The sequence below is a fragment of the Pogoniulus pusillus genome, chromosome 8 (genome assembly GCF_015220805.1).
Source record: "Pogoniulus pusillus isolate bPogPus1 chromosome 8, bPogPus1.pri, whole genome shotgun sequence".
Lineage (NCBI taxonomy): Eukaryota > Metazoa > Chordata > Aves > Piciformes > Lybiidae > Pogoniulus > Pogoniulus pusillus.
This window is the reverse complement of record NC_087271.1, coordinates 7,061,996-7,087,312: the sequence shown is the minus strand read 5'-3', so window position 1 is coordinate 7,087,312 and position 25,317 is coordinate 7,061,996. Positions and strand designations below refer to the sequence as shown.

The 25,317-nt window shown below is 40.8% G+C and overlaps 1 protein-coding gene across 4 annotated transcripts in view; it reads left to right on the top strand.

The window, feature by feature from the left end:
* CAMSAP2 (calmodulin regulated spectrin associated protein family member 2) overlaps window positions 1-25,317 on the top strand; it is a 93,610-nt gene that overhangs the window by 45,893 nt on the left and 22,400 nt on the right. For 2 of the 4 annotated variants that reach the window (XM_064147119.1, XM_064147118.1), the window contains exons 5-8: window positions 2,316-2,348; window positions 6,178-6,319; window positions 10,682-10,821; window positions 24,660-24,750. In XM_064147119.1, the coding sequence (XP_064003189.1) occupies window positions 2,316-2,348; window positions 6,178-6,319; window positions 10,682-10,821; window positions 24,660-24,750 (406 nt within the window). The remainder of the gene's footprint in view (window positions 1-2,315; window positions 2,349-6,177; window positions 6,320-10,681; window positions 10,822-24,659; window positions 24,751-25,317) is intronic. The other 2 variants (XM_064147122.1, XM_064147120.1) reach the window with 1 other exon arrangement.

Genomic DNA, 25,317 nt, shown 5'->3' with positions numbered 1-25,317 from the left:
CAAAACCCCCACTGTTAGAAAGCTAACTGTTCTTGCTATTCACATAGATGAGAAAAGCACAGATAAAAGCATGTGGAAAAGTATTCAAAATATAGTTTGTACATGAAAGTGTTCAGTAAATATGATGATAAAACAATTGGCTTCTAGAAAGTAAGTTTAGTATATGAAATATTCAGACAACTCTATTTTGAGTGCTGAACTTCTTGTTTTGCATGCAGGAAGACAGCAACATACTTTTGCCTCATGCAGGATGATCATAGAATCATAGATTCCTATATCCATCTGGGTTGGAAGGGACCTCTGAATGTCTAGTCCAACCTCGTCCCCACAGTCAGCAGGGACATCGTCAACTAGATCAGGCTGCCCAGAGCCCTGTCCAGCCTCACCTTGAGTATCTCCAGGGATGGGGCTTCAGCCACCTCCCTGGGCAACCTGTTCCAGTGTTCCACCACCCTCATAGTAAAGAACCTCTTCCTAACATCCAATCTAAATCTTCTCTTCTCTAGCCATTCAAACTATATAGAATGATAGGCAGCCCAGGTCTGATCTCTGTCTGCTTTCACCTAGAAGCTGGCAACCACAATAGAACAAGGGGACACAGTCTCAAGTTCTGCTGGGGGAGGTCTAGGCTGGGTGTTAGGAGGAAGTTCCTGCCTGAGAGAGTGATTTGCCATTGGAATGGGCTGCCCAGGGAGGTGGTGGAGTCACCATCCCTGGAGGTGTTCAAGCAAAGAGTGGATGAGGCACTTAGTGCCATGGTCTAGTTGACTGGATAGGGCTGGGTGCTCAGTTGGCCTGGATGATCTTGGAGGTCTCTTCCAACCTGGTTGATTCTATTATTAGGTTTAGAATTCTTGATTGCAATTAAATTAAGGTAACTTGTTTTCAAATCCACATAGTTTTCCATACATTCACTGTATTTCAGTGAGGTGAGAAGAAACCTAACCCTAGGGAACGTGCTTTAGTTGGGTGTGACTGAAATGTCTGGAGCCACACAAGGACATACATCTCGTAGTTCATTCCTGAGTGGCTTTGGGATTGTCCATTGTGACAGCCCAGTGATGTGGAGGAGAATAATGTTGAGAGCAGGGGTGTTACCAATGTACACCTCTTCCTGTACAACAGCTTTTTTTCATGACTGCTGTTACTTTAAGGCCTTTGTAGAGGCACAGTATTTTATCAGCTACATGAGCTAATAAACTTTCACAGCACTTCTTCTTTTCCATAGTAATTTTTAAACTACTTTTTCACCATTTTCAGAAAATATTTATTGTTGTTTTAAAAGATAAATTCTTTCCTGCACTTAGGTAATTGGTTTAAAGTCTGTTTTTTTCATGTCTGCAGTGATAATCAGTAGTATGAGGAAGTTTTCTGTGTATTTACAATGAAATCAAAAGCATGGTGAAATTTTATGTGTGTTGATGAAGAAATGAATAGTATGAAGTTTTCTGGATGCATTTACAATTAAGTCAGTGAAGTTTTCTCTGTGTGTTTATGCTACACAAGTTTTATTTCTTAGTAGACAGGTTCTTAGAGTTACAGAAAAATTCACTAACTTTGCTCTGCTTAGGATTAAGCATTCAGGTCAAATAGTATATTTTGTGGTTTTTGCTCACATGTGAGTTTAGACTTACATACATCAGCTCTGGTCGTTTCTCTGCCAGTAGCCAAAGCTCCATCAACATTTTGGGTCATTGCATATCATGCAGCTGATGCTAAATGTGATTTGTCATTGCAGAAATAAAACTGCTTGTGCATATCTTGTTCTGAAAACTGTCCTATAATTGTTTAAAACTACTGTTAAATGTTATAAACCTAACGGTTTGGCTTGAAGTAACTAATGCAAAGCTCACTGCAAGTGGTTGTGCCGTACTAGAATGTTTTGTTTCATTGCTTTAGCTTCCCTGCTTTCCCCATATGTGCTGCTGGAGTTCATTTTGATACTTGTGATAGCCAAGTCTCAAATGAATTCTTCAGTCAGATCGCATATGCAGGATCCAATTAGATGTGTGAAAGCATTAAGTAAAGCTGCATTGGTCTGACAATCTGATCTGTTCTTGTGGGAAAATTACAATGTTGATCTAGAAAGACTGCAGACATACTGCTCCAGTGTTATTTCTGCTAATTAGTTCAATATGCAGAGGTTACAGTGCCCTAATGCTTACTACTAAATTACAATTCACTGTGATACAAAACTGAGAATGTTTTTAAAACTGCTCTGTAAAAGAAATTTATGAAATCTGATAAATTGTTCCTTTTTTTTTTTCCCCTTTGCTTTTTTGCTTTTATTCTTTTTTCTACTGCTTCCTCTGAAGTCTCCTACCAAATGGTTTTGGAAACTGGTTCCTGTAAGTTTGCCCAACTGCTTCACTTAGATCAAATAGCTTATTTTGGGAATGGCTTTGTCCATGTCATGCTGGTCTAATCATTCATTTCATTTGTCTCTACAAGATAATATTATAAGAGATTGCTTTGCAAAGGTGTGAATAATGCAGACGCTTATTTTACGAGGTAATCTGTGCAAAATAGACTTAAGATAGCGATGCTGGGTAAGGAGTTACTTTCCAAGCAGCCAAGTTGGAGTGAGTATGCACAAGGTAGTGCTACCAGTTAATGAATAACATCAAATCTTGAGGTATTTTGCAGATAATTTTTTTATAAGCGTTCAGTAAACATTTACTATTTGTTACTGACTCTTAAAATGAGATTTGCAGGAGTAGTTTTTGACTGCTGATGCCACGTGTCATTTGAAAAGTTCAAGTTTATTGCAATATGCAATGACTACACTATTTGTAGAAGTCTCTTATTTCTTTTCAGTTGATTTTAAGATGGATCTTAATGTCTCCTTACACAAAGTAGAACCTTAAGCAATCTATTTTTCCTGAGATTATTATTTCATTAAAAGTACTAAAAAGCAACTGCTCAGATGTGCAGTACTAAAGTTTGTTTGCTTTGTGCTGTGTCCCTTTGGGATTATCACTGCTTTCCTCTCTCGAGTAACTCATCCCTGAAATGCATTCAGATTGTTTATTCTACAGTCAGCTCTTCAGGTAGATGCAAAATTGCATGCTGCTGGTCTGAATTCCCAAGAATTAATTCTGATCTGTCATTCTTCTACTTGTTATCATAACAAGTAAAAGTTTGCTCAAACATTGTGAAGAGAATGAAAAAAAGCAAGGCAGTTGCATGTAGGCAACAGCAGAAATCACTTGGTGTCTGTAAAACCAGTTTAACAGTACTGTCGTCAGCAGAACCAATCAGTATTCAAACACATAAGTTTAAGCCATGCAAGCAATTTCTCTGTAATACTATCTATTACAGTTGTGACATGAACCAATACACTCCTCTTCACACTGTAGGCCTTTAATTTTGTTTGGAAGAACTCTTAAGTGCATTTTATTTTCTGTTGGTCTTGTTTCTGCACAGTAGAAATTGCTTCAAAGTAGTTTCAGAATGTTTTGTTCTGTCTTGCCTAAGGTGTTAGTTTACTAATTATTCTCTGAGCTCTAAATAGAAAATTATCTGTTGAAAATTAACTCTGGTTTGCCTTCTAGTTGTCCATAAACAGCTTAAACTAGTGGTTATTATAGTACTTTGAGCTCCTTAGTTTAGTGGAGATACAGTTGAAACCCAAGTGCTACTGATGACACAGTAGGAAGACTGAGGCTAAAGCTGCTCTAACAGTTCAGTCTTCTGATCTCTTCCCTTTCAATAAAGCAACTATTTCATGATGATGTAGATATTCCAGAGCATGCAGACAGCTGAAAATTTACTCTGAGAAGTAAATTCACACCATGTTATTTACTATATGGTAAATCCACAAGAGCATTCGTTGGTAACTATTAACTCGGAGTATACGTGAGCACTTCAAGTAGCCTGTGTCCTGTTGGTTCATCTTTAGCTGACCTTGTTTGTATGTAAGTGTCTCAACTATACCTAGACATCTTTAAGTGGAATAAGTTCCAAGATGCTAAATCAGGCTGCATTAGGATCTTGGAAACAAAATGCTTGTATTAGCATTTCTGTTCAAATTAGCACTGCAGCTTGAGAATAAGTCTAAGGCTTCACATTTTGCCTTATTGCATCCATATTTAGTAACAAACAATTGAAGTTTATTAAGAGTATAGTACATTTACCATTGTCTTTTATTTTTCACTATAAATTCTTTTATCTTTTCAACTAAATTTGTAACATGATGCCCATTATACCCTAAGGAACCAGGTTATATAAACTTATTTTTCCTGAAGTAGCATGCCTGATACACACTCGACAATGATTTAAGTCCTCTTTCTAGGTTTACTGATGTGGTAGTCTCCAGCATTTGTAGGCACTGTTCTTAAGGCCAATGAAAGCATCATTAAAGTGGCAGACTTTTCCCCAGGATTTACTGCACAAGATCACTGTGTTATCAAATGCAAATATTTCTGAACACTCCATTAAAAAGACACCATTTGAAAGAATATACAAATATTCTCTCAGGCCTCATTGGACAAAGGTATTAGAGCCCATCTGTATCCTGGATGTTTTCACTTCATAATTGTAATCTTTCATAGACTTGATTTCAGTCAAGAACGTGGACCTATTAAAATGGTGTTTGAAAGTTACAGGATTATCATCACAGTGTGTCATTGCTGCAGAGTGAAGAAGAACAAGCTGTCACTGCATGAATAATTGGCCAATTCATTAGAAATAGTAGGGAGTGTTACTGACGCTGAGAAATAAATGTGGAACGCTGACATGCTTTTGTTTGGTGCTAGCACACATACCCTATGCTTGCCACACAAGTACTAGTACATTTCAAGTATGCAATAATCATAGAATCATATGACTAACTCTCAGCAGGGTTTTAAATGTTAATTGGCTGAAATGTAAGTGTTCTGGGCCAAATACAAGCCCTTTGTTTTTCTAGAACTGATGTCTCTCGTTGCCAGATTAGACTTGTATTTCTTAGGCCAGTTCTGACATTCACTAAAGATAATCCCATGTGATCCCTGACAGAAATCCAGTGACGGTAAGCACAGCCTTCAGGGTTAGTCTGTGATTCCACAGACTTTTTGGCCAGCAAAATAAGCTTAAGCAATTCCCACTCCACCCATAAAGCCTTCAGCCCTGCACCTTCACTCACCGCAGAAACAGAGGAAGAGAGAGATGATGTAGCTGGATCAATGGTTTTACCATGCAGGCCCATCAGCAATTGCTCCAGAACAGCCAACATGGGGAGAGTTAGCTTCAGCTTTGCTGGAAAGGGTAACATCCACAAAGACTGCTCAGAATCCTTACAGGAGGACTTGCACTTTAGTGTATGGGTGAATGAAAATCATGTAAATTTAACTCAGAAACACTCCTGGTGACTTGAGTAGTTCTATGATAGGAATAGAAAAGTTAGCCTTCAGTGTTTGAGAAATTAACAAATTGAAATCTGTATCATTTTCTTCCAGCTCCATTCAGTTTCCCAGGAAGGAGAGGGAAGAAGTAAAACTTCTTCTTGCCCAACCTCCCCACATCAAAAAAAGGAGGGAGGGGAAAGTACATTCACTGCAGATAAATGCAATCTTGGTTTTCTGAACTGATGATCTTTTATGTACCAATTTGTTTTCCAAAATGTTTCTTCTTGTAGCTGGGCCACTGCCTGGTTGTAATACTTTACACTTAATGCTTCTTGACATTTATGACTGCTTACAGTGGCACATAGTAGTAATAAAAATGGAGCTGATAAAATGCTAATTTCCTTGCTTGTGATTTTGTCATTAAGTCAGTTGTGTGAAGGAGATTTGGGGCAAGATTCTCAGGTGTGTTAACTTCAGAGTCATTTGGCTTGCCAGCAAACTGAAGTTGCCCTGCCTAAGGATTTATCTCACAGTTTTCACACAGATCATTTCTGGTTGTGTAAGTCTCTGATTTGCTAAGGTACATGATGTTATTTGTTCCAGTGTGCTATACAGAGGTCATAAAGGTTTAGTGTCTTTGAAGGAAAGGCTCAGTAGCATTGTGGCATTAGAATTCCTCCTAGATGCTATTTATGTTGTTGAGAGTGGGATATGAGTCAGATGGGGAAAATTCAGATGCTTACTGAATACTGCTTTTTCACTAACAGGGTGTAAAACCTGCAGTGTGAATTTCTTTATTCATCTGTTTCAGTGCCTTTATCTCTCTAAATGTCTTCATTCTGTATTGTAGGCTCGTTACAGGAAGGAGCAAACACTACTTAAACAGCTGCCATGCATCCCATTGGTGGAGAATCTACTAAAAGATGGAACAGATGGTTGTGCTCTGGCAGCCCTGATTCACTTCTACTGTCCAGATATCATTAAACTGGAGGGTATGTCTAATATGTCTCTGAGATGGTAAATATGTGCCTGTAAAAGTTTACATGTCTGTATTTGAGGACTCTGTGAAGAAAGGTGCTTTAATTATGACACACAGGAGGCATAGTCTGAGCATGACAGGTTGAATATTAACTTTGAGCCTATTTATTTTTACATTTAAAAGCACCAAGGTGTCTTTCTGTATTGTGCTTATTTTTATGTTATTAGGCTAACGTAAACATCCCAGACAAATCTGACTGTGGCAACACATTTACCTTTCTGCTATGAAATGTCAAACCACCTGGAAAACTCACTCTTGAAGCTACCTAAGTGCTTTCTTGTGAATCTGTGAAATTACAGATTGAAAAAAGGAAGAGGTTAGAGTTAGTCAAGCGCAGTGTAGCTGCACTGGCAGATAGTTAGCTCATCTGTATTCTGGCCTTTTAGTTCACCTGACAGTTACTTATCATTTATAGGGTAAACAAAAAACATACAGTCTAGAATTCTGGTGGTGTGCAGGTTTATAATAGCAATTAACTCGTCAGCTGATAAGCAGCTTTGCCTTATGCTTTTGCTCAGTGGCCTGGTTAAAGTCATATCTTCCTTTTGGCAACGAAATGTCTCATGTAGTTATAAAACATCTTGGCAGCTTACACCCATCATTTTCTGCCTCTATTCTGGCCGTGATGCCTTTGATGTCGTGTGAACACTTCACAGAAGCAGTCTGAGAAATCCAGGAATCCCTTGTACATACGAGGGTGTAAAGCTTGCAAAGGACTGAAATCAGGAATTCATACACTCAGCTCCTTTCTAGGAAGCTTTTATCACAGTAGACACTGGAGATGAAAGACACCAAGCTGCATGCATTCACCACTCTCCTTCAGCTTGTGAATTTTAAAAACTACCAGGTGAAGTTTGCATGAATATTGCAGCCACATAGGGAAGAGTTAAAATTGGGTAGTGTTGAATGGGAGTGACACTGAGTGCTTTGTCTTGTTTCAGCATGGCTGAAAATACCAACAGTCCCAAAGGTCTTGTATACCTTGCATGACCACATCTATACTTACCTGCAGGTCACTCCAGCACCTAACTTCAATCAACAAGGCACATGTCATCTTTGGAGCTTTAGTTTCAGTGTTCTTGTTAGGTGTCCTGACATCATCTTTCCTAAAGATATATGTGTGTGCATGTCATTGTCTGAGAAGTAAATCCAAAGATGCTCTGAAGTGACTGGAAACACTTTTAAAAAGACTTGGCCTATGTTCCTGTAATTAAGAAATATAATTTGTGATGCCTGTTGCATTTCACTGAGATTTGGGTCTGTATTGAAACTGGGAAAGGCAGGTAACAAAAATGCATATGCAAAAATGCTTTAAAATGCATTAACATAAAAAAAAGGGAAAAAAATATTCATCTGAAGTTCTCAGTAGTCTGGAATAGATTGTTCCTGCTCATTAAGGCTTGATTTAACTTTCAAATCTGGATTATCTAGATTTTCTTCAAGGAATACAGAGCTAGGAATGACTTCATGTCAACGAGTGAAGAAATGGGCTGTTGTACAAAATTATATAATCCCTGTCATTAATTTATCATGTTTGATCTTAGAACTGTCTAGCTCATTAAAATCTGCACTGATTCTAAGGGCTGAGTGTTTAAATGTTTTATGTCTTGTTCTTGTTTTCTACCAAAACATGCTTTTAGCCTGTCTGTGTGCCTTTGTTCTTCCAGCAGTGCCTTTTGGCTGGAATAGTTTCTCCTAATATGATGTCTGCCTTTTTGATATGTTTTCTTTCTTTTGTTCTGCCCAGGTCACTGAGCCAAACCTTTCCATTCTCCCCTTCCAAAGCATCTTTAAATTCATAGAGTCATATAGAATCATAGAATCAGCCAGGTTGGAAGAGACCTCCAAGATCATCCAGTCCAACCTAGCACCCAGCCCTATCCAGTCGACTAGACCATGGCACTAAGTGCCTCATCCAGGCTTTTCCTGAACACCTCCAGGGACGGTGACTCCACCACCTCCCTGGGCAGCCCATTAGTCTTCCTCTGCAAGTAGTCCAGTTTTGGTTCACAGATTGATAGAATGCCAGGTTGAAAGGGACCTCAAGGATCCACCTAGCTCAACCTGTCAGGATAAGAATATAGTTTAAATGAGCTGGGCCAGCACCCTGTCAAGCTGGGCCTTCAAACTGTCTAATGTAGGGGAATCCACCATCTCCCTTAGGAGTTTATTCCAATGTCTAATAGTTTGAATGGTGAAGACAAGTTTTCTGGCACCTATTCTGAATCTGCCCAGTAGCAACCTGTGCCTGCTGCCCCTTGTCTTTACTGTGGGACTCTTTGTACAAAGGGAGTCTCCCTTCTCATGGTAAGCCACCCTGTATACACTTGTGCATGGCTATGATGTTCTCCCCTGAACCTTCTCTTCTCAAGGCTGGACAAACCCAGTTCTCTCAGCCTTCCTTCATGTGACAGATCTGCCAGTCCTCTGATCATTCTTGTGGCACTTCTCTTTACTCTTTCCAGCTTCTCCCCATTCTTCTTGTACAGTGGGGACCAAAACTGCATTCAGTGCTTAAGGTGCACCCTGACCAGAACTGAGACAGTGACATCTTTATCCCTGCTTGTGACGCTCTTAGTAATCCAACCCAGTATCCTGTTGGCTTGCGTTGTCACCGCAGCTCACTGTTTGCTCATAGAATCAACTAGGTTGGAAAAGTCCTCCAAGATCATCCAGGCCAACTTACCAACCAGCCCTGTCCAATCAACTAGACTATGGCACTAAGTGCCTCATGCAGAACTTTTTTGAACACCTCTAGTGACAGTGACTCCACCACCTCCCTGGGCAGCCCATTCCAATGCCAATCACTCTCTCTGTCAAGAACTTCCTCCTAACATCCAGCCTAGACCTCCCCTGGCACAACTTGAGACTGCGTCCCTGGAGGTGTTCAAGAAAAGCCTGCATGAGGCACTTAGTTCTGTGGTCTAGGTGACTGGATAGGATTGGGTGCTAGGTTGAACTAGATGATCTTTGGGGGTCTCTTCCAACCTGGTTGATTCTATGATTCATCACCATCCGTGGGATTGAGATGGTGGAATATATCTCATTTCCTCAGAATGGGAATCCTTATCTTGCTAGTCTCAAAGTAGGTCCCTTGTCTGAAAAAACAAACAAACAAACAACTTTATCCTATATAATTTTTAACTTCTGTAGATCTCTCTCATATACTCCTGTTGCAGGAATAAAATCTGGTGCATGTTCTGGAAGTGTTTCTGGAATCTGATTTTCTTTTATTCAGTCCTCCTTTCAAGAAGGACTGTCTTTTTTATTCCTAGGAAGTTGTTATTGCTACATAATTTCCCTTGAAGCACTTGTAAAAAGAGTACAGGGGGTTAGCTGGGCTTATGTGGTATTCAGAGAATACTGTCTAACTACACTTGTCTTATGCTGCTACTAATTCTTTGTCTTTAGCACTTTGAGAGTGTGGTATTTTGTGTTTTGGAGGCTTCAGTTCTTTGTAAAATCTCATCTCAAACATGGAAAAATAAATGTATAAGACAAAATTGGTGCTGGGGCTTGTTTATGGGATTATAGAATCAGTCAGGGTTGGAAGGGACCACAAGGATCATCTAGTTCCAACCCCATTGCCATGGGCATGGACACCCTACCCTAGAGCAGGCTGGCCACAGCCTCATCCAGCCTGGCCTTCAAGGACAAGGCCTCTGCTGCCTCTCTGGGCAACCCATTCCAGGGTCTCCCCACTCTAATAATGAAAAACTTTCTGCTCATGTCCAGTCCAAACCTACCCACCTCCAGCTTTGCTCCATTCCTCCTAGTCCTGTCACTCCCTGATAGCCTAAAAAGTCTCCCACAGCTTTTTTTGTAGGCCTCCTTCAGATACTGAAAGGCCACAGTGAGGTGGTTTAGGGTGATTTGGGGTCAATAGCATTAAAATATACTCTCGGGTCCCTAACCAAAGATGACTAGCCAGTGTATATATATGAAAAGGTATACATTTCCTACTGCCATGGCTAGGTGGACAATCTAATGGAAGAAAATATTAGTGATGAAATGGTATTTTTTATTTCAAAGAAAGAGCAGGAGTTTAAACCATTTGTTGGTTTGCACAAAAGGGAAAGCAGGAAAAATAAACTTAGAAGTAGTGAAAACAACGTGTTTGGGAAAATATCTAAAGATACAAAACTGCAAAGGTAAAATAGAAAAAATGAGTTTTAAACCAGAAAAAAAATCCTCCTAAAACCCAAAATTAAGTCTGAATGTAGACAGAAGATGCTCCTGAGTACACCCAAGCAAAAAGCACTTGTTTGTCAGTCTGTAACTATATCTAATCTTTGCTTCTATTCTTCCTTTTTAGATATTTGTTTGAAGGAGACAATGTCTTTGGCTGACAGCCTGTATAATCTACAACTCATTCAAGAATTTTGTCAAGAATATCTTAACCAGTGTTGCCATTTCAGTCTTGAGGATATGCTCTATGCAGCTTCTTCAATAAAGGTAAGAAGAAACAAATATTAAACAATGCCAGCAGCAGGCATAGGAGTATTTTGTCAGTGAGACAGCATATTTTTGGTCTACTACTGTATGGCTCTATGAAAAATCATGTCTCATCTCTCATGGTACAACATGCAACACATAGATTTCATCAGTAAAATCACCTTCTTCTGGCAGTTCTATTCCAGTAATTTCAAAGTAAAGTACTTGTAGAAGTGTTTACAAAAACTTTGATTCTGTGCAGAGCTATTTCACACTCTTATCTCCTCAGTTATTTAAAACATGTGGTCTGTGATAGTTTTTGTTAAAATTTAATACTGCTCTGCATTAGTTTTAGTAAAGCTTTAACAAATAGGGAAGAGTTCACAGAATCACAGAGTCAAGCAGATTGGAAGAGACCTCCAAGATCATCCAGTCCAACCTAGCACCCAGCCCTAGACACTCAACTATCACAGTATCACAGTATCATCAGGGTTGGAAGAGACTTCACAGATCATCAAGTCCAACCCTTTACCACAGAGCTCAAGGCTAGACCATGGCACCAAGTGCCACGTCCAACCTTGCCTTGAAGTGCCCCAGGGACGGCAACTCCACCACCTCCCCGGGCAGCCCTCATTCCTGATGATAAAGATGTTCAGGGCAGCGATGGGTGGATGCAGCCACACATGTCCAGTGACAAGACAAGGGCTACTGGGTGCAAGCTGGAACAGAGGAGATACCATAGGACCATGAGGACACTTCTTTTTACTGTGAGGATGCCGGAGCCTTGGAACAGGCTGCTCAGAGAGGTTGTGGAGTGTCTTTCTCTGGAGACATTCCAAACCTGCCTGGATGTGTTCTTGTGTAGCCTGCTGTAGGTGCTCTTTCTTTGGTAGGATGGTCTTCGGAGGTCCCTCCCAGCCCCTAACACTCTTTGATGCTGTGATCTGTGAGTTGTTGACAAAACTGTTTACTCACACTTCTTACTAATTTATTTTGTAAAAGTGTCAATGTCTTCAATTCATTTCATAGAAAAATGAGCTGGGTTTATGCCCAGAACACAGGCAAGAGCACAGTTCCAGTAAGTACAGTTGTTTGAATAAGCAATTAAGCATTGTCAGTCACTGCAAGAGTCTTCTCTTTCAGAAAGAGAAAGGAAAAAAAGAATTTTGCCTATTCTATCAATTTTTTTTTTTCATCCTTTGTGGAAAGACAAGCAGTAATGGAATTATTTCTTGCTTAGTTATGTTTTTTTTTTCCTTGCTGTGTTTCTTTAAGAGTTCTATATAGAACCCTATTCATTTGCTTAAGATTCTTGTTGGCCTGCCTTTAGGGAAGGAAACATTATTTTTATGGAGTCAGCATATCCACTGCAGATGGGATGTAATTGGTTTCTGAATATCTAGGTCATTTCACTGCTTTTTATGATCTTTATAGCAATCTCCCAGGCTGAGTCACAGAGGCCAGAGCTTGAATATAGCTTTGTTGTCTCCTGTAGTATTGAACCCAATTCTTTCCAAGTGTGTAATGAGCTGCCAGGGTGAGTAAGGGCAGTAGGACTTATGTCTAGACTATTTATCTGCTGCTGGTTTATTTTGTGTATAGAAAGATGTGTAGTGACTGTTTTCAGTCAGCCTTTGGTGGTTTTAATTTTTAGGTGTAGTAACCTCCCTACATGCTTGTACAAATCTGCTGCATTGCAGTCTCTTGTCTGTAGTTTACTAATATACAGTCCTGTAACCATATCCAATGATGCTGACTAGGATTCCTTCACTGCATTTTGATTGTTCCTCTCTGTTTACAGATACATAAAATAAATGGAACTCATTCTTCTTCTCTTGCATTCATGACAGCTAATAATACAGGGGTTTTATAGTAATGATTTGAATTATTTCTTAAGGCAGTATACACTGTGAAGCTTTAATTACTTTAAACAGTAGCTCTGTTGAATATTTTGTCAATATCCCAATGTATCAGGCTATACACTTAAAATTCTACAGCTTGAGTAATTTTGTTTCTGCTGAAGACTGGTTTTAGAGGGAATTCAGAGCTCTTTCAAAGATTCAGAGTATTTCTAGGACTGAGCCCTTTTGTGATCATGTTTTTACAAGCTGCTGCAGTGTGGATACTTGTTTAGATGTAAATGTTACAAAGAGAAGCTGCCAAGCTTTTCTTCTGAAATTTGGCTTGGAAACTTTTGCTAGTCCTACAAATTGTTTTTCCAGCACTAAGAACACATTTGCCTTCGAAATAAATTCACAGTTAAAGGAACTTTCAGTTTTCCAGTGCATCTGATTAGAGGAAGTTTTAATAAATGTACCTGTTCTGCAAAGAATTTTATTGTTGCTGAAAAAAGCTTGTATTCCACATGGATATTTTTAATATTACACATTGAACTGGTTACTAGAAGTCACTTTTACAAGATCATAAAGCTATCAAGTTTTAGGATTTATAGAAGGATGTGTCTGTGTTTAAGGTGGCTTTTGATAGCAAGCAAAAATCATAGAATCATAGAATCAACCAGGTTGGAAGAGACCTCCAAGATCATCCAGTCCAGCCTAGCACCCAGCCCTAACCAGTCAACTAGACCATGGCACTAAGTGCCTCATCCAGTCTTTGCTTGAACACCTCCAGGGACAGTGACTCCACCACCTCCCTGGGCAGCCCATTCCAATGCCAATCACTCTCTCTGGCAACAACTTCCTCCTAACATCCAGCCTATACTTCCCCCGGCACAACTTGAGACTGTGTCCCCTTGTTCTGTTGCTGGTTGTCTGGGAGAAGAGACCAATCCCGACCTGCCTACAACGTCCCTTCAGGTAGTTGTAGACAGCAGTGAGGTCACCTTTGAGCCTCCTCTTCTCCAGGCTGCACACCCCCAGCTCCCTCAGCCTCTCCTGATAGGGTTTGTGTTCCAGGCCTTTCACGACCTTTGTTGCCCTTCTCCGGACACTTTCTATTTGTTTTCAGGGTGGCCTACACTGTACAGTAGATGGCATTAAAATTTCAGTTAGAAGCCTGTTATTGGTGACAGAAAGAAAAAGAAAAGATCCAGACTGCTTGTTCCTTACTGCAAAAAGGTTCAAGGAAAAAAAATGCATCTGAATTTTTCAAATGGCAATGCTGTGCCTTATGTGGTCCTAGAAATTACACTGCCTGTCCTGACATGCTGGTCCTTGAGAAGAAAAGGAGCAGAGTCTCTTTTAACGTGACCAAGCACAAATTACCTTATGTTCTTTACTGGACACACTGCACTGTCCTGCTATGTTAAATCAAGGTAGCTTGTAGTCAGTATAGGAAACAGAGCATGAGTGCAATTCTTGACCAAGGTGATTGTGCTTACTATTGGCTTTCCTATCAAAATGCACAGAAACAATTAATTTATCCTTTTGCAAGCATTCAGAGTCTTAGATACAGGCTCTCAGGCTTTGCAGCAGGTTGACCCATTGCCTTAGCTCTCTTTTAGCTCAGAGAAGTAAGCTTGCTTTGAATTTTTAACAGCTTTAATGTGTCATAATCAACTGAAGGAGAAAGTGAGGAATTTTTTGCTCCTTGCTTGCCCATTTCTTCTCCTCTGAGAAAAATACATTTGTGAAGTTCTTCATAAGGCATTTTGCCAGGGCAGGGCTACTGTCGTTAAAGAGTAAGTAATTGAACACATTCCATGGATGCTTGAGGCACCACCAAGAGATTATACTGGTTCCTAGTTGTTTGCTGTTGAGGCAGGCAACCAAAAGTAGGGAGAGATTACATAAAAATAGTCACAGTATTTTCTGAGCCCTCCTTGCATATTTAGCAAGAGAAAAGAATGGAAGATCTTGGATCTTTGTTTAGTTGTGCAGATGGCTTTTTTGCCCTGATCCTCCCTTTTCCCTTATCCTGTAAGCACTTTTAACCTGAGACAGGATTAAGAAAAACCACCTTTGTTCTTCACCTGTAGTTGTAAAATAACATAGAACTGAAAGAGCTGATTTATTGTGTCGTGGCACACACATGTTCTGACTGTCCAAAGAACAAAGGTGTCGAACTTGTGTGAAGAGCCCTGACAGGAAGCACAATCCATGCAGAACAGTAAAGACTTCTCTGATTGTTGATTAGCACTTCAATGTGATAGTCACTGTGCAGCATTTGTGCCTCAAATAAAGGCTTTTTGGAATGTACAGTTCCTGAAAGGGACACGTACAGTTCCTGAGTAGAAAGAAACAAATGCATTTGGCATGTTCCTTTTTTCACATGAGATACATGTTGAAAGTATTTCTAAAGAGGAAAACCACATTTTTGGTTGTTTTTGTTCATATTCTTTATATTTTTAGATCATTCTCTACCAGTTTATTCAAGCAGGACTACAGGGACCTAAGAGCAAGCAATTTATGAGGCTAACTGTCAAAGAAGGTACTGGCAGACAGCCTTGAATCATCTGATGCTTGCCACGATTTGAGAGCTCACATAGGAATTTAGCATGGACTCAAGTGACACACAGTTAATTACTGTCTTTTGTAAGTGTTCCTTCATCTGAACCTTCAAAAAAATGTGGGCTCTTTAAAAACACTGATCCTAAACTTGTGCCACTAATTTAATCTGCACACATTCCTGTGTGTTCCCCTTCACTGACAGAGGATTGGGTCAGGATGAGACACAGATCACAACCGATATAGAACACTTTTTTTCTGATTCAGCTGTTACTAATTGATTGAGTCCATTATTGGTAAGAGATAACTATTCACATACTGCATTCATTTGCTCTCAAAGTTCACACACACATGGCTCCTCATTTTGACTGGGTTGGAGGCCAACCGAGTGGCCTCCCAGAACTAAGGGCTATGCTGGCCCACTGGGGGCAGTTTAGGGAGGTGCCCAGAAAATGTTTCAAGTATTTCACTGGTCTCTTGAGGTGTTTAGGTATGTATCATTTGTATATATTTTCCAACCTGGTTGATTCTGTGACCTCCCTAGTAACGTGCTGTCACGCTGAACTTGAAGCTGGGGAGGAATAACAAATTGCACCAGTACAGGCTGGGAGGTGATCTGCTGGAAAGCAGTCCTGTGGAGAGGGACCTGGGGGTCCTGGTGGCTAACAAGTTAACCATGGCATAGCAATGTGCCCTTGTGGCCAAGAAGGCCAGTGGGATCCTGGGGTGTATTAGGAGGAGAGTGTCCAGCAGATCAAGAGAGGTTCTCCTCCTCCTCTACTCTGGTGAGACCCCATCTTGAATACTGTGTTCAGTTCTGGGCTCCCCAGTTTAAGAGGGACAGGGATCTGCTGGAGAGGGTCCAGGGGAGGGCTATGAGGATAAGAGGACAGGAGGACATGGCTTATGAGGAGAGGCTGAGGGACCTGGGGCTTTTTAGTCTGCAGAAAAGAAGACTTAGAGGGGATTTGATCAATGTTTATGAGTATCTGAAGGCTGCCAGGAGAGCGGGGGGACAGGCTCTGCTCACTTGCTCCCTGTGCTAGATAAGGAGCAATGGGTGTAAGTTACAGCAAAAGAGCTTCCACCTCAACACAAGGGGGAACTTCTTTACTGTAAGGGCCACAGAGCACTGGAACAGGCTCCGCAGAGAGGCTGTGGAGTCTCCCCCTCTGGAGACTTTCAAGGCCTGTCTGGATGTGTTCTTCTGTGATCTGTGTTAGATAGGATTGTCCTGCTCTGGCAGGGAGGTTGGACTCGATGATCTCTTTGGGTCCTTTCCAACCCCTAACATCCTCTCATCCTATGATAATCATGTACTCTTTGCAGCTACTATCTTAGTGGGTGTGGTTAGGGTTACAGAACCTGTTGTTGACACTAGTGTGTGCTGATTGCCTGGTACATATCTGGCTGAGCTGTGCTGTTGTGTGTCTGAGTTCTTGAGGATTCAGCAGGGCCACGAATGTCTAAACCCTCTTGGTTCTTGGGAGACTTTAATATGCTGCCTCTCAGCGTGGCTGCTTCTTCTCTTCAGATGTTGTTTTCTGTTAACTGTAGAGTCTGTTCACCCAAACCCATGCAGAGGGCACACTTATTCCAGATGAAAGCTTTCTGAGTGTGGTACCAAGCAAATCTGAGTGGTGGCTGCTGTCTTTTCTCTGTGAAGGGCATTCCTCTTAACTCTGTGTGGGCAGATTCTAAACTGTGCAGAATCACAACTAAGCACATGGAATAGGTACCTTAGTTTTTACAGTTATTTACTCTGCTCTGGATAGGAACTTTATGCTGTCAGAGGCCCAGGAGGCCAGATGGAGAGACTGGATCCAGAGTTGCCTTTTTTTTTCTTTTCTCCACTCACTGATGATGTACAGGAGAGTATAATACCTAAAGATTGTTTTATACTAGAAGTGTTTATTGCACTTGAGCAGTTTGGAATACTTGCACTTTCTGATGCGTTGATGATGACTTAGCTAACAAGATAAGCAGAAGATGTAACCAGCACTGTGAGATGTGAAAAACAATGTTCAAATCCATCACATAGATAAATCCTAGAAATTGAGGGCTAGACAATGCCCACACATATTGCACAACTTTTTCTCCAATTTCAAACAAAAATACCCACTGCCAGTCAGGCTGCTAACCCTAAGCCTGAATTGACAGTTGATGTCCCTGGAAGTCTGCTCATGGATTCCTTAAGGACCTAGGAGAGCAGCTGGATGTGTTTGAGGCAGTTAGGTACCTATGATGGGAATCAGTCCCATCTGACTGATTTAAAAGGATTTGGGATCAGGATTTAACCAAAGATCAATTCTTGAAGAGAAGATTTCTTGCCTGAGAAGGACCAAATGTTCCCATCTCTTTATTTGAAGGGAAGCATCCTGGCTTGCTTTCAGTGATGTTAATCAGCCAGTTTTGCCACCTCTTTCTTCTCATCTTAGGCCAGACTGGAGTTGTCACCTTGAGTTGTTGTGGCATTTATTAACCTGTGGCAAGATCTGTGATGAACAGCAGTGCTTTCGTGGCCAAGAAGATGCAGTAGATAAAATGTAACCAGTATCAGAGCTGACTCCAAGCATTAAATCGGAGGGTTTAGGAAATCCAAGCCTCCGTGGAGCTGCGAGTCTGCCATCTGCTGTTCAGTGGCTTTCAGCCAGTCTGAATTACCCAAAGCTTAGTCATTTTTTTTAAACACTGCTGTGCTTCTGAATACTTCTGTGTGTAAGTGTGTGTGATAATTGCATGATGAGGTATTAGAACTTCCATCAGAGTAATCGAGGCACAAACTGTGGAAATAATAGCTGCATGTTTTCTCGCCCTGAGTGTCAGGATTGCTACAGACCCACAGTTGTTTTCCCCAACTAAGTTACTGATTGTGCTAGTTTGAGCCTAGCCAGAATGTTTTGGTGAGAAGGACTGCATTACAGGCTGTGGAAGGAAAACAAGGCTGATGTCTACCTCACTCCTAGGCTTGCTGAGATGTAGAAAAAGAAAAATCCAACCATAGATAAGGGAGTCTCACTTCTGCTGCTGGGGAACTGGCTGAGCTGCATCTCTCTAACCTCACCCTCCATTTTTCTTTCCTAATCCACTTTGCTTCCTAACCCCCTGGCAGGGCTTCCATTCTTCCTTGGGACTGGGGTAAGGTACAGAGGGGTAGGGGGAGGGTGAAGGGGTGGTTGAGAGCCCCTCCTGGGGACTCAGGTTTCTGGGAGAGGAGTTGTGTTTCTGTGTTAGCTTTTATCATGTATATTTCTGTCTATAACTGTATATACTGTAAATATTTGCTTGTGTATTCTGCTAAGCTGTAAATAATAAGCTTCATTCAATTTCCAGAGCCATCTGAGTCTAGTCTGGGTGATTGCCAAAGTGGGGGGGGGGGGGGAACACCCGAACCATCACACTGATCATTAGTGTTCTCCTTTGATGATTATTATTAACATATATCTTTCTGAATAAAAATAACTTCTGAGAAAATCATGGTGTTTCACCAGCAAACATCCAAAGTAGCCTCAGTTCTAAATGGGCTGTGCAGCCACCATCTGCCTTTTTCTTCTAGTAAATACTTCTGTGGTGATTTTGGGAAAAACAAGCTGGTTTTGCCCTAGTTCAGGACTACAAGTTCCTCCCAGAGAGAGTGATTTGCCATTGGAATGGGCTGCCCAGGGAGGTGGTGGAGTCACCGTTCCTGGAGGTGTTCAAGCAAAGAGAGGATAAGGCACTTGGTGCCATGGTCTAGTTGACTGGACAGGGCTGAGTGCTAGGTTGGACTGGATGATCTTGGAGGTCTCTTCCAACCTGGTTGATTCTATGATTCTAGAAGGGGCCAACACCACCCTCTTCATTCCCCCTGGATAGAAAACCAGCAAGGTCACAGGTGTTATCTAGTCAGTCAAGGTCAGTATTGAGCCATGGGGTGGAGGTGTAAGGCAGAAGGCAAAGGGAACAAAGAGTGAGACATTGTTTATGTATTAGCTGTTTGTACCAATGAGCAAACTAATGAATGATAAAGACTTCATCCTTATTTTCCTTTTACAACCTATGCCCTGCTCATCTTCTCTATATTCAAAAGAATGTCCATAAGGTTCCCCTGTCCTGTTCATAATTTTGAACCAAAATAGTGTGTTGGTTCTCGAACTGCTACAATCCTTCATAAAGTAGACATGCTATGAAATGCAGCATTTCAACAGAAAGATTGGTGGATTTAAATATGTTATGATTTCCAAGGGAAGCAATGCTATGATTAGAACATGGTATGATTATTTCTCATAATAAAGAAAAACAAGTTTATATTAATGTTTGAAGGAGAGGGTGAAGGGAAGGGGAAACATGAAAACTAGAAATTGTAATATTTAGAATTTGTAGTATTAAAAATCTTACTTTGACATGTACATCTGGTTTTCCTTCTTTTTTTCTTCCCTTTTATGTGTATTGCTTCCTTACTGAATCAGTTTATGATTACAAAATGCTCTGCTTTTAGCATGTTTGGGGAAAAAAAATCTGTGATCTTTTCTTGTTCCAATTTGGTCGTGATGAATAAGCAGAGATGGGGGCTTTCCTAATCTATTTATAGCTGCCATGTAATACTTATGGCAACATCTGGCTGATCCTTTCACCATTTGCTAAACTGTATGAGCAGCTTGCAGGCATAAAGAGTGTCCCCTTGTTGGAGTAAAATATGATCTGCATTAAAAATATTCAGGAAAAAAGAAATCTGACTCAAAATAACTATAGATAATAACTTATCTGTATCTTTGAGTTGCTTCCAGAAGCCATGTGTACTTTGTGAGATCTGTACATAGACTAACTTTGGCAATATTAAAAACATATCTTTAAAAGGTACTGAATTGGAAACAATATTTCCTGTAAAGGTACTGCATTAGGAACCTAATGCTTCTTATATTGGATTATACAATTCATCCTTGAAGTCTGCTTTTCAGTTATTTTCTTCCCCCCACCCTTACAGGTGACCAACTGTATATTTTCCAACGCATATTCATATATGCACAAACAAATCTTAGCCCTAGTATAGCACTGGCAGGAAATTGGCCTGGGTAGCTTGATGATCAGCTTTACTTCTGAAACATGAGATATGTTTACAATTATGTTATCTTGCCTGATTTAAAACATAATTGGTCATAAAAGCACCCATCCCTTAGCTTTTTTGCATTTAAGCTCTCAATGGTTACAGCCTCGTAGTCTGCATGTAATCTGTTCATGGATGCAGAGAAGGGTGATGAAGATGGTGAGGGGCCTGGAACACAGCCCTGTGAGGAGAGGCTGAGGGAGCTGGGAGTGTGCAGCCTAGAGAAGAGGAGGCTCAGGGGTGACCTCATTGCTGTCTACAGCTACCTGAAGGGACGTTGTAGTCAGGTAGGGGTCAGTCTCTTCTCCCAGGCAACCAGCAACAGAACAAGGGGACACAATCTCAAGTTTGTGGGGGGACATATAGGCTTGATATTAGGAGGAAGTTCTTCACAGAGGGAGTGATTTGCCATTGGAATGAGCTGCCCAGGGAGGTGGTGGAGTGGCCATCCCAGGAGGTGTTGAAGAAAAGCCTGGCTGAGGCACTTAGTGCCATGGTGTAGTTGACTGGCTAGGGCTGGGTGCTAGGTTGGACTGGATGATTTTGGAGATTCCTTCCAACCTGTTTGAATCTATGATTCTCCGATAATTAAAATCATATTTTTCACTGTTATGATGCAGAATTGAGGCTGTCTCTCTTCTAAATATTTTTATTGTACATTTTAATTTTCAAAATATATTCTTACCCCTGATGCTTGTTGTTCTTTTATGAAGTAAAATGATACTTCATTTGGAACCTTTGTCAAACGTTTGCTTGCTCTGCCAAGATTTGAGGTACACATTTGAAGTGACAAAATTTATGCAACAGTGGAATTTGACATGTGAGGGACTGAAAACAGCAAAGCTGTCAAAAGAAGTCTGTGGTGGTTTGCAAGTTACCTGCCCCCCTACTCTCATGAAATCACCCAGGCTAGACTCAGCCAGCTGGAAGTTAAGGAACGAAGCTTTATATTCACAGTTAAGCACAATATATAAGCAGGTGTTTACAATATATTATAAGTATATACAGCTATAGACAGAAATATACAAGTTAAAGGTTATTACCTTTACACAACACCCTTCCCAGAAATCAGAGTCCCCAGGAGGTGCTCCCAGCCACCCTTCCACCTTCTTTCCACCCCTCTACCTTATCCCAGAGTATGTCTTATGTGCAGGGTGAGCTTAGAGGATCAGCAAGGGGGGTTAGAAGGATTAATTGGGTTACACAGTAAAAGCGCAGGGAGAAAAGCACAGGCACCAACTCCAACAGATAGACTCTCACACTGTGTTATCTATGTTTGTGTTCTTGTTTTCATACCTCACAGTGAACCTATAAGTTTTCTTTTTACAGCCTATAATCTGTTTTTTCTCATTAAATTACTCCCATTTCCCTCAACCTAGCACAAAGTCTTAAATGGAAGTCTTGTATAGACTGGGTAGAACTTTTGAGTACATCTTCTGTGGGCATACACCAGCTGTGTGGAAATACACAGTTAAATGATGAATGTGAGCAGTCTTGTCTGTGTATGTAGTTATGCAGTGGAAAGTTGAGTCTATTACAGAACACAAAGCAGTGTTCTTCTCCTTCTGATTAGATTTTTTCCCCCCTCTAACTGGTAAATTCACAATAGAAGACTTATGGTCTTCAAAGCTGTCTGTGCCTGAATCAACCAGGAAATGTTTTTGTTGGACCAAGAAGTTAAAATAAAAGCCATGTACCACTGGTGCAACTTCATCAGAACATACCTGAATTTTGTTAAAGACCTGTTAGCTTAATCATTTGCTATGCTCTTACAACTCCACAGTTTGTTAGCTGATGTTTAATACCTCTCATTCTGCTCAAATCCTTCAGAAAAGAAATACATATTGATATCTAGGTCTATTTCCTACCAAGTTGGGTGAAGTTGAGTGAGTAAACTATTTGTGAGTTCAATGTTTTAAGGACTTCTCTGTGTTTATTTAAGGAACCCAAATAGAATACTTAAATCTGTAGCAAAGTTTTTTTGCAGGCAAAGGAAGACCTGTTGCTAACAAAGGCTGGAAATTAGAGAAGTGTCCTATGCTCTTCTTGGACAGCTTTCACGTGTAGAAAGATTGCTCTATTCATATCTATAATAGCAAAGTTTATACTGAAGATTGTCTTCAGTCATATAGACAGTGTGGAAGCCAACTCCATTCTGAAAACACCTGTCCTTGATCATGGAATCACAGAAGTGTCAGGGCTGGAAGGGACCCCCAGGATCATCCCGTTCCAGCCTCCCTGCCATGGGCAAGGGCACCACACACTAGATCAGGTTGCTCAGAGCCACCTCGAGCCTGGCCTTAAAGATCTCCAGGAGTGAGGCTTCCAGCAGCTCCCTGGGCAACCCATTCCAGTGTCTCACCACTCTCATCCTGAAGAACTTCTATTATCCAATCTGAATCTACTCACTTCTAGTTTTGCTCCATCCCCCCAAGTCCTATAACTACCTGACATCCTAAAATGTTCTGCACCAGCTTTCTTGTGGCCCCCTTCAGATACTGGAAAGCCACAGTAAGGTCTCCTCAGAGCCTTCTCTCCTCCAGACTGAACAGCCCAAAGTCTCTCAGTCTGTCTTAGTAGGAGAGGAGCTCCAGCCCTCTCATCATCCTATAATCAAGCTAAAAGTCCTCCTGGCATCACAGCCTGTTTCCTACAACAGTTTGCCAATGACAGAAGCTAAAGCAAGTGGAGAAGACCAGGACAAACTGGCTTTTATTACAAATAGGCTGAAGAATTTAGTCTCACACCATGTGACACTTACAAATACCATCCATTACTTAAAAAGCAGATTTTTTTTCCCCCTCTCATTTCTGTTTAAAAGACCCCAAAACAAAATTTAGGTACTTGTTAGTTGGTTTTGTCTAAATTAACTCTAACATTTTTGTCTTACCACAAAACTTTCCTTGGCAACCTCTGATGAAGCAAACAAATTTACACTTCCCCTGAGATCCTATCTTCGTTCTCAAGAAAAATAGAGATAGTGTCTGGTAGTTGGGTGTAAAAATGCTCATTTTCTCATGTATAGAAAGCTTTACAGAACAGACTCTTTAAAAAGCCTCATTTCTAAAATATGTGTTTTGGCTTTCAAGATGTTTGCAAGTTGCAAGTGCTCTTGATGCTATTTTCATGTTTGTAAAAATCAAACCAATGTTTGTTAATTTATAGTTTCCCATTTAAATGGTATAAAATGTGAAATGAAAATATCAGGAAGTGCAGAAAATAATCTGGATGTCTGAAATGATTTAATGTTAATGAAACAAAATGATTAAGAAACACTTGGTACTGTAGGTGTTATTAACTAGCCATTGCCAGGTTTTAGTTAAACTGTTCTAAAGTTGTTTCATTGTGGTGTCCCAGCTTAATGCATAAGAGAGATTTGTGTTTTCAGAATTCCTAGGTCTGGTGACACAGCTTTGTGCACCTGTGATGGTGCACAAAGCTTAAGAAAATCACCCAGGCTAGACTCAGCTGGTCTGTAAATTCAAGAATGAAGCTATATTTACAGCTTAGCACAATATACAAGCAGGTATTTACATTATATACAGTTATAGACAGAAACAGACAAGGTAAAAGGTAATACAGAAACACAACAGCCCTCCCAGAAACCTGAGTCCCCAGGAGGGGCTCTCAACCACCCTTCCACCTTCTTCCCACCCCTCTACCTTACCCCAGACTTTGTCTTATGGTCAAGGTCAGTTTGGAGGATCAATCGGAGGGGTTAGGAAGCAGAAGGATTAGTCACACAGGCAGCAGGTTAGAGAGAGAGAGAAGTGCAGCCCAAAGCCAGAGAGCAAACTCTGTTATCTATGTTTGTATTCTTGTTTTTATCCATCTCGGCAAGCCTATGAGTGCAGTAGACATCACCATTGTTCCTTTTCACAGCCTGTAATCTAATTCTTCTCACCAAAACATCCCACCTAGTCTCAAACTAGCACAGCAGCTGCTTGAGTTAGACCTGGATGTTCATTAATCTCCTCCAGTTCATATTTCAGATATGATTTAACATTGAACCACATGTCAGGGTATCAGGGAGTGACAGGACTAGGGGAAATGGAGCGAAGCTGGAGATGGGTAGGTTCAGACTGGATGTGAGGAGGAAGTTCTTCACCATGAGAGTGGTGAGAGCCTGGAATGAGTTGCCCAGGGAGGTGGTTGAGGCCCTGACCCTGGATGTGTTTAAGGCCAGGCTGGTCTAGAGTAGGGTGTCTGTGCCCATGGCAGGAGTCTTGCAACTAGATGATCCTTGCACTCCCTTCCAACCCTGACTGATTCTATGACCTCTGAACTCTTTAGCTTCTGCAGCCAACAAACTTTTTGGTCTTTTGGACTCCTTATTCAGTACTCTTTTGGTTTGGTTTTTTTTTTTGTAGAGCAACTACATGGTGTTCATGGCAGAATTGTTCTGGTGGTTTGAAGTGGTGAAGCCATCATTTGTCCAACCTCGTGTTGTGCATTCCCAAGGTAATTATACAAAGGATTGGTTTTCAAATGTATGTTTTGAATATATGGGTATGCAGATTGCCATTGGGTTCACAAATACAGTGACTATTTTGGTTAACAGGATTTGTGGTATACAACCCCTGTGAAGAAGGAACAAAGTACTCTTTTCTCATATTAATCTTCATCTCACCTCATAACTTCTAATTAGATTGCGTTGTCTGTTACCAGAAACTCATTTAAATTGTTGTGGCATAATCACTAGCAAATTTTCCTGACCAAAGCAAGCCTAAAACCCATTTATCTCCTTGCAAGGATTCAAAAACATAATAAGGAGCTAAGGACAGAATTTAACCTGAAGAGGTTGAGGAGAAGATATCAAAAGAATTAAACATAAATCTGGGAAAGGTGGACAGGTGGTCATTGGTCAAATTGCATTTTGTACTTCGATGCAAAAACACAGTAGAGATTCCATCTCAAGTTTAAAAGTCCACCTCTCGGATTTTGAGCACTGTCAGTGGGTACAGTCACAGTAACTTAAGCACTCATGCAGTAATGCTGTGCTTTTTCTCCACAAGGGCTAGGAAGAGA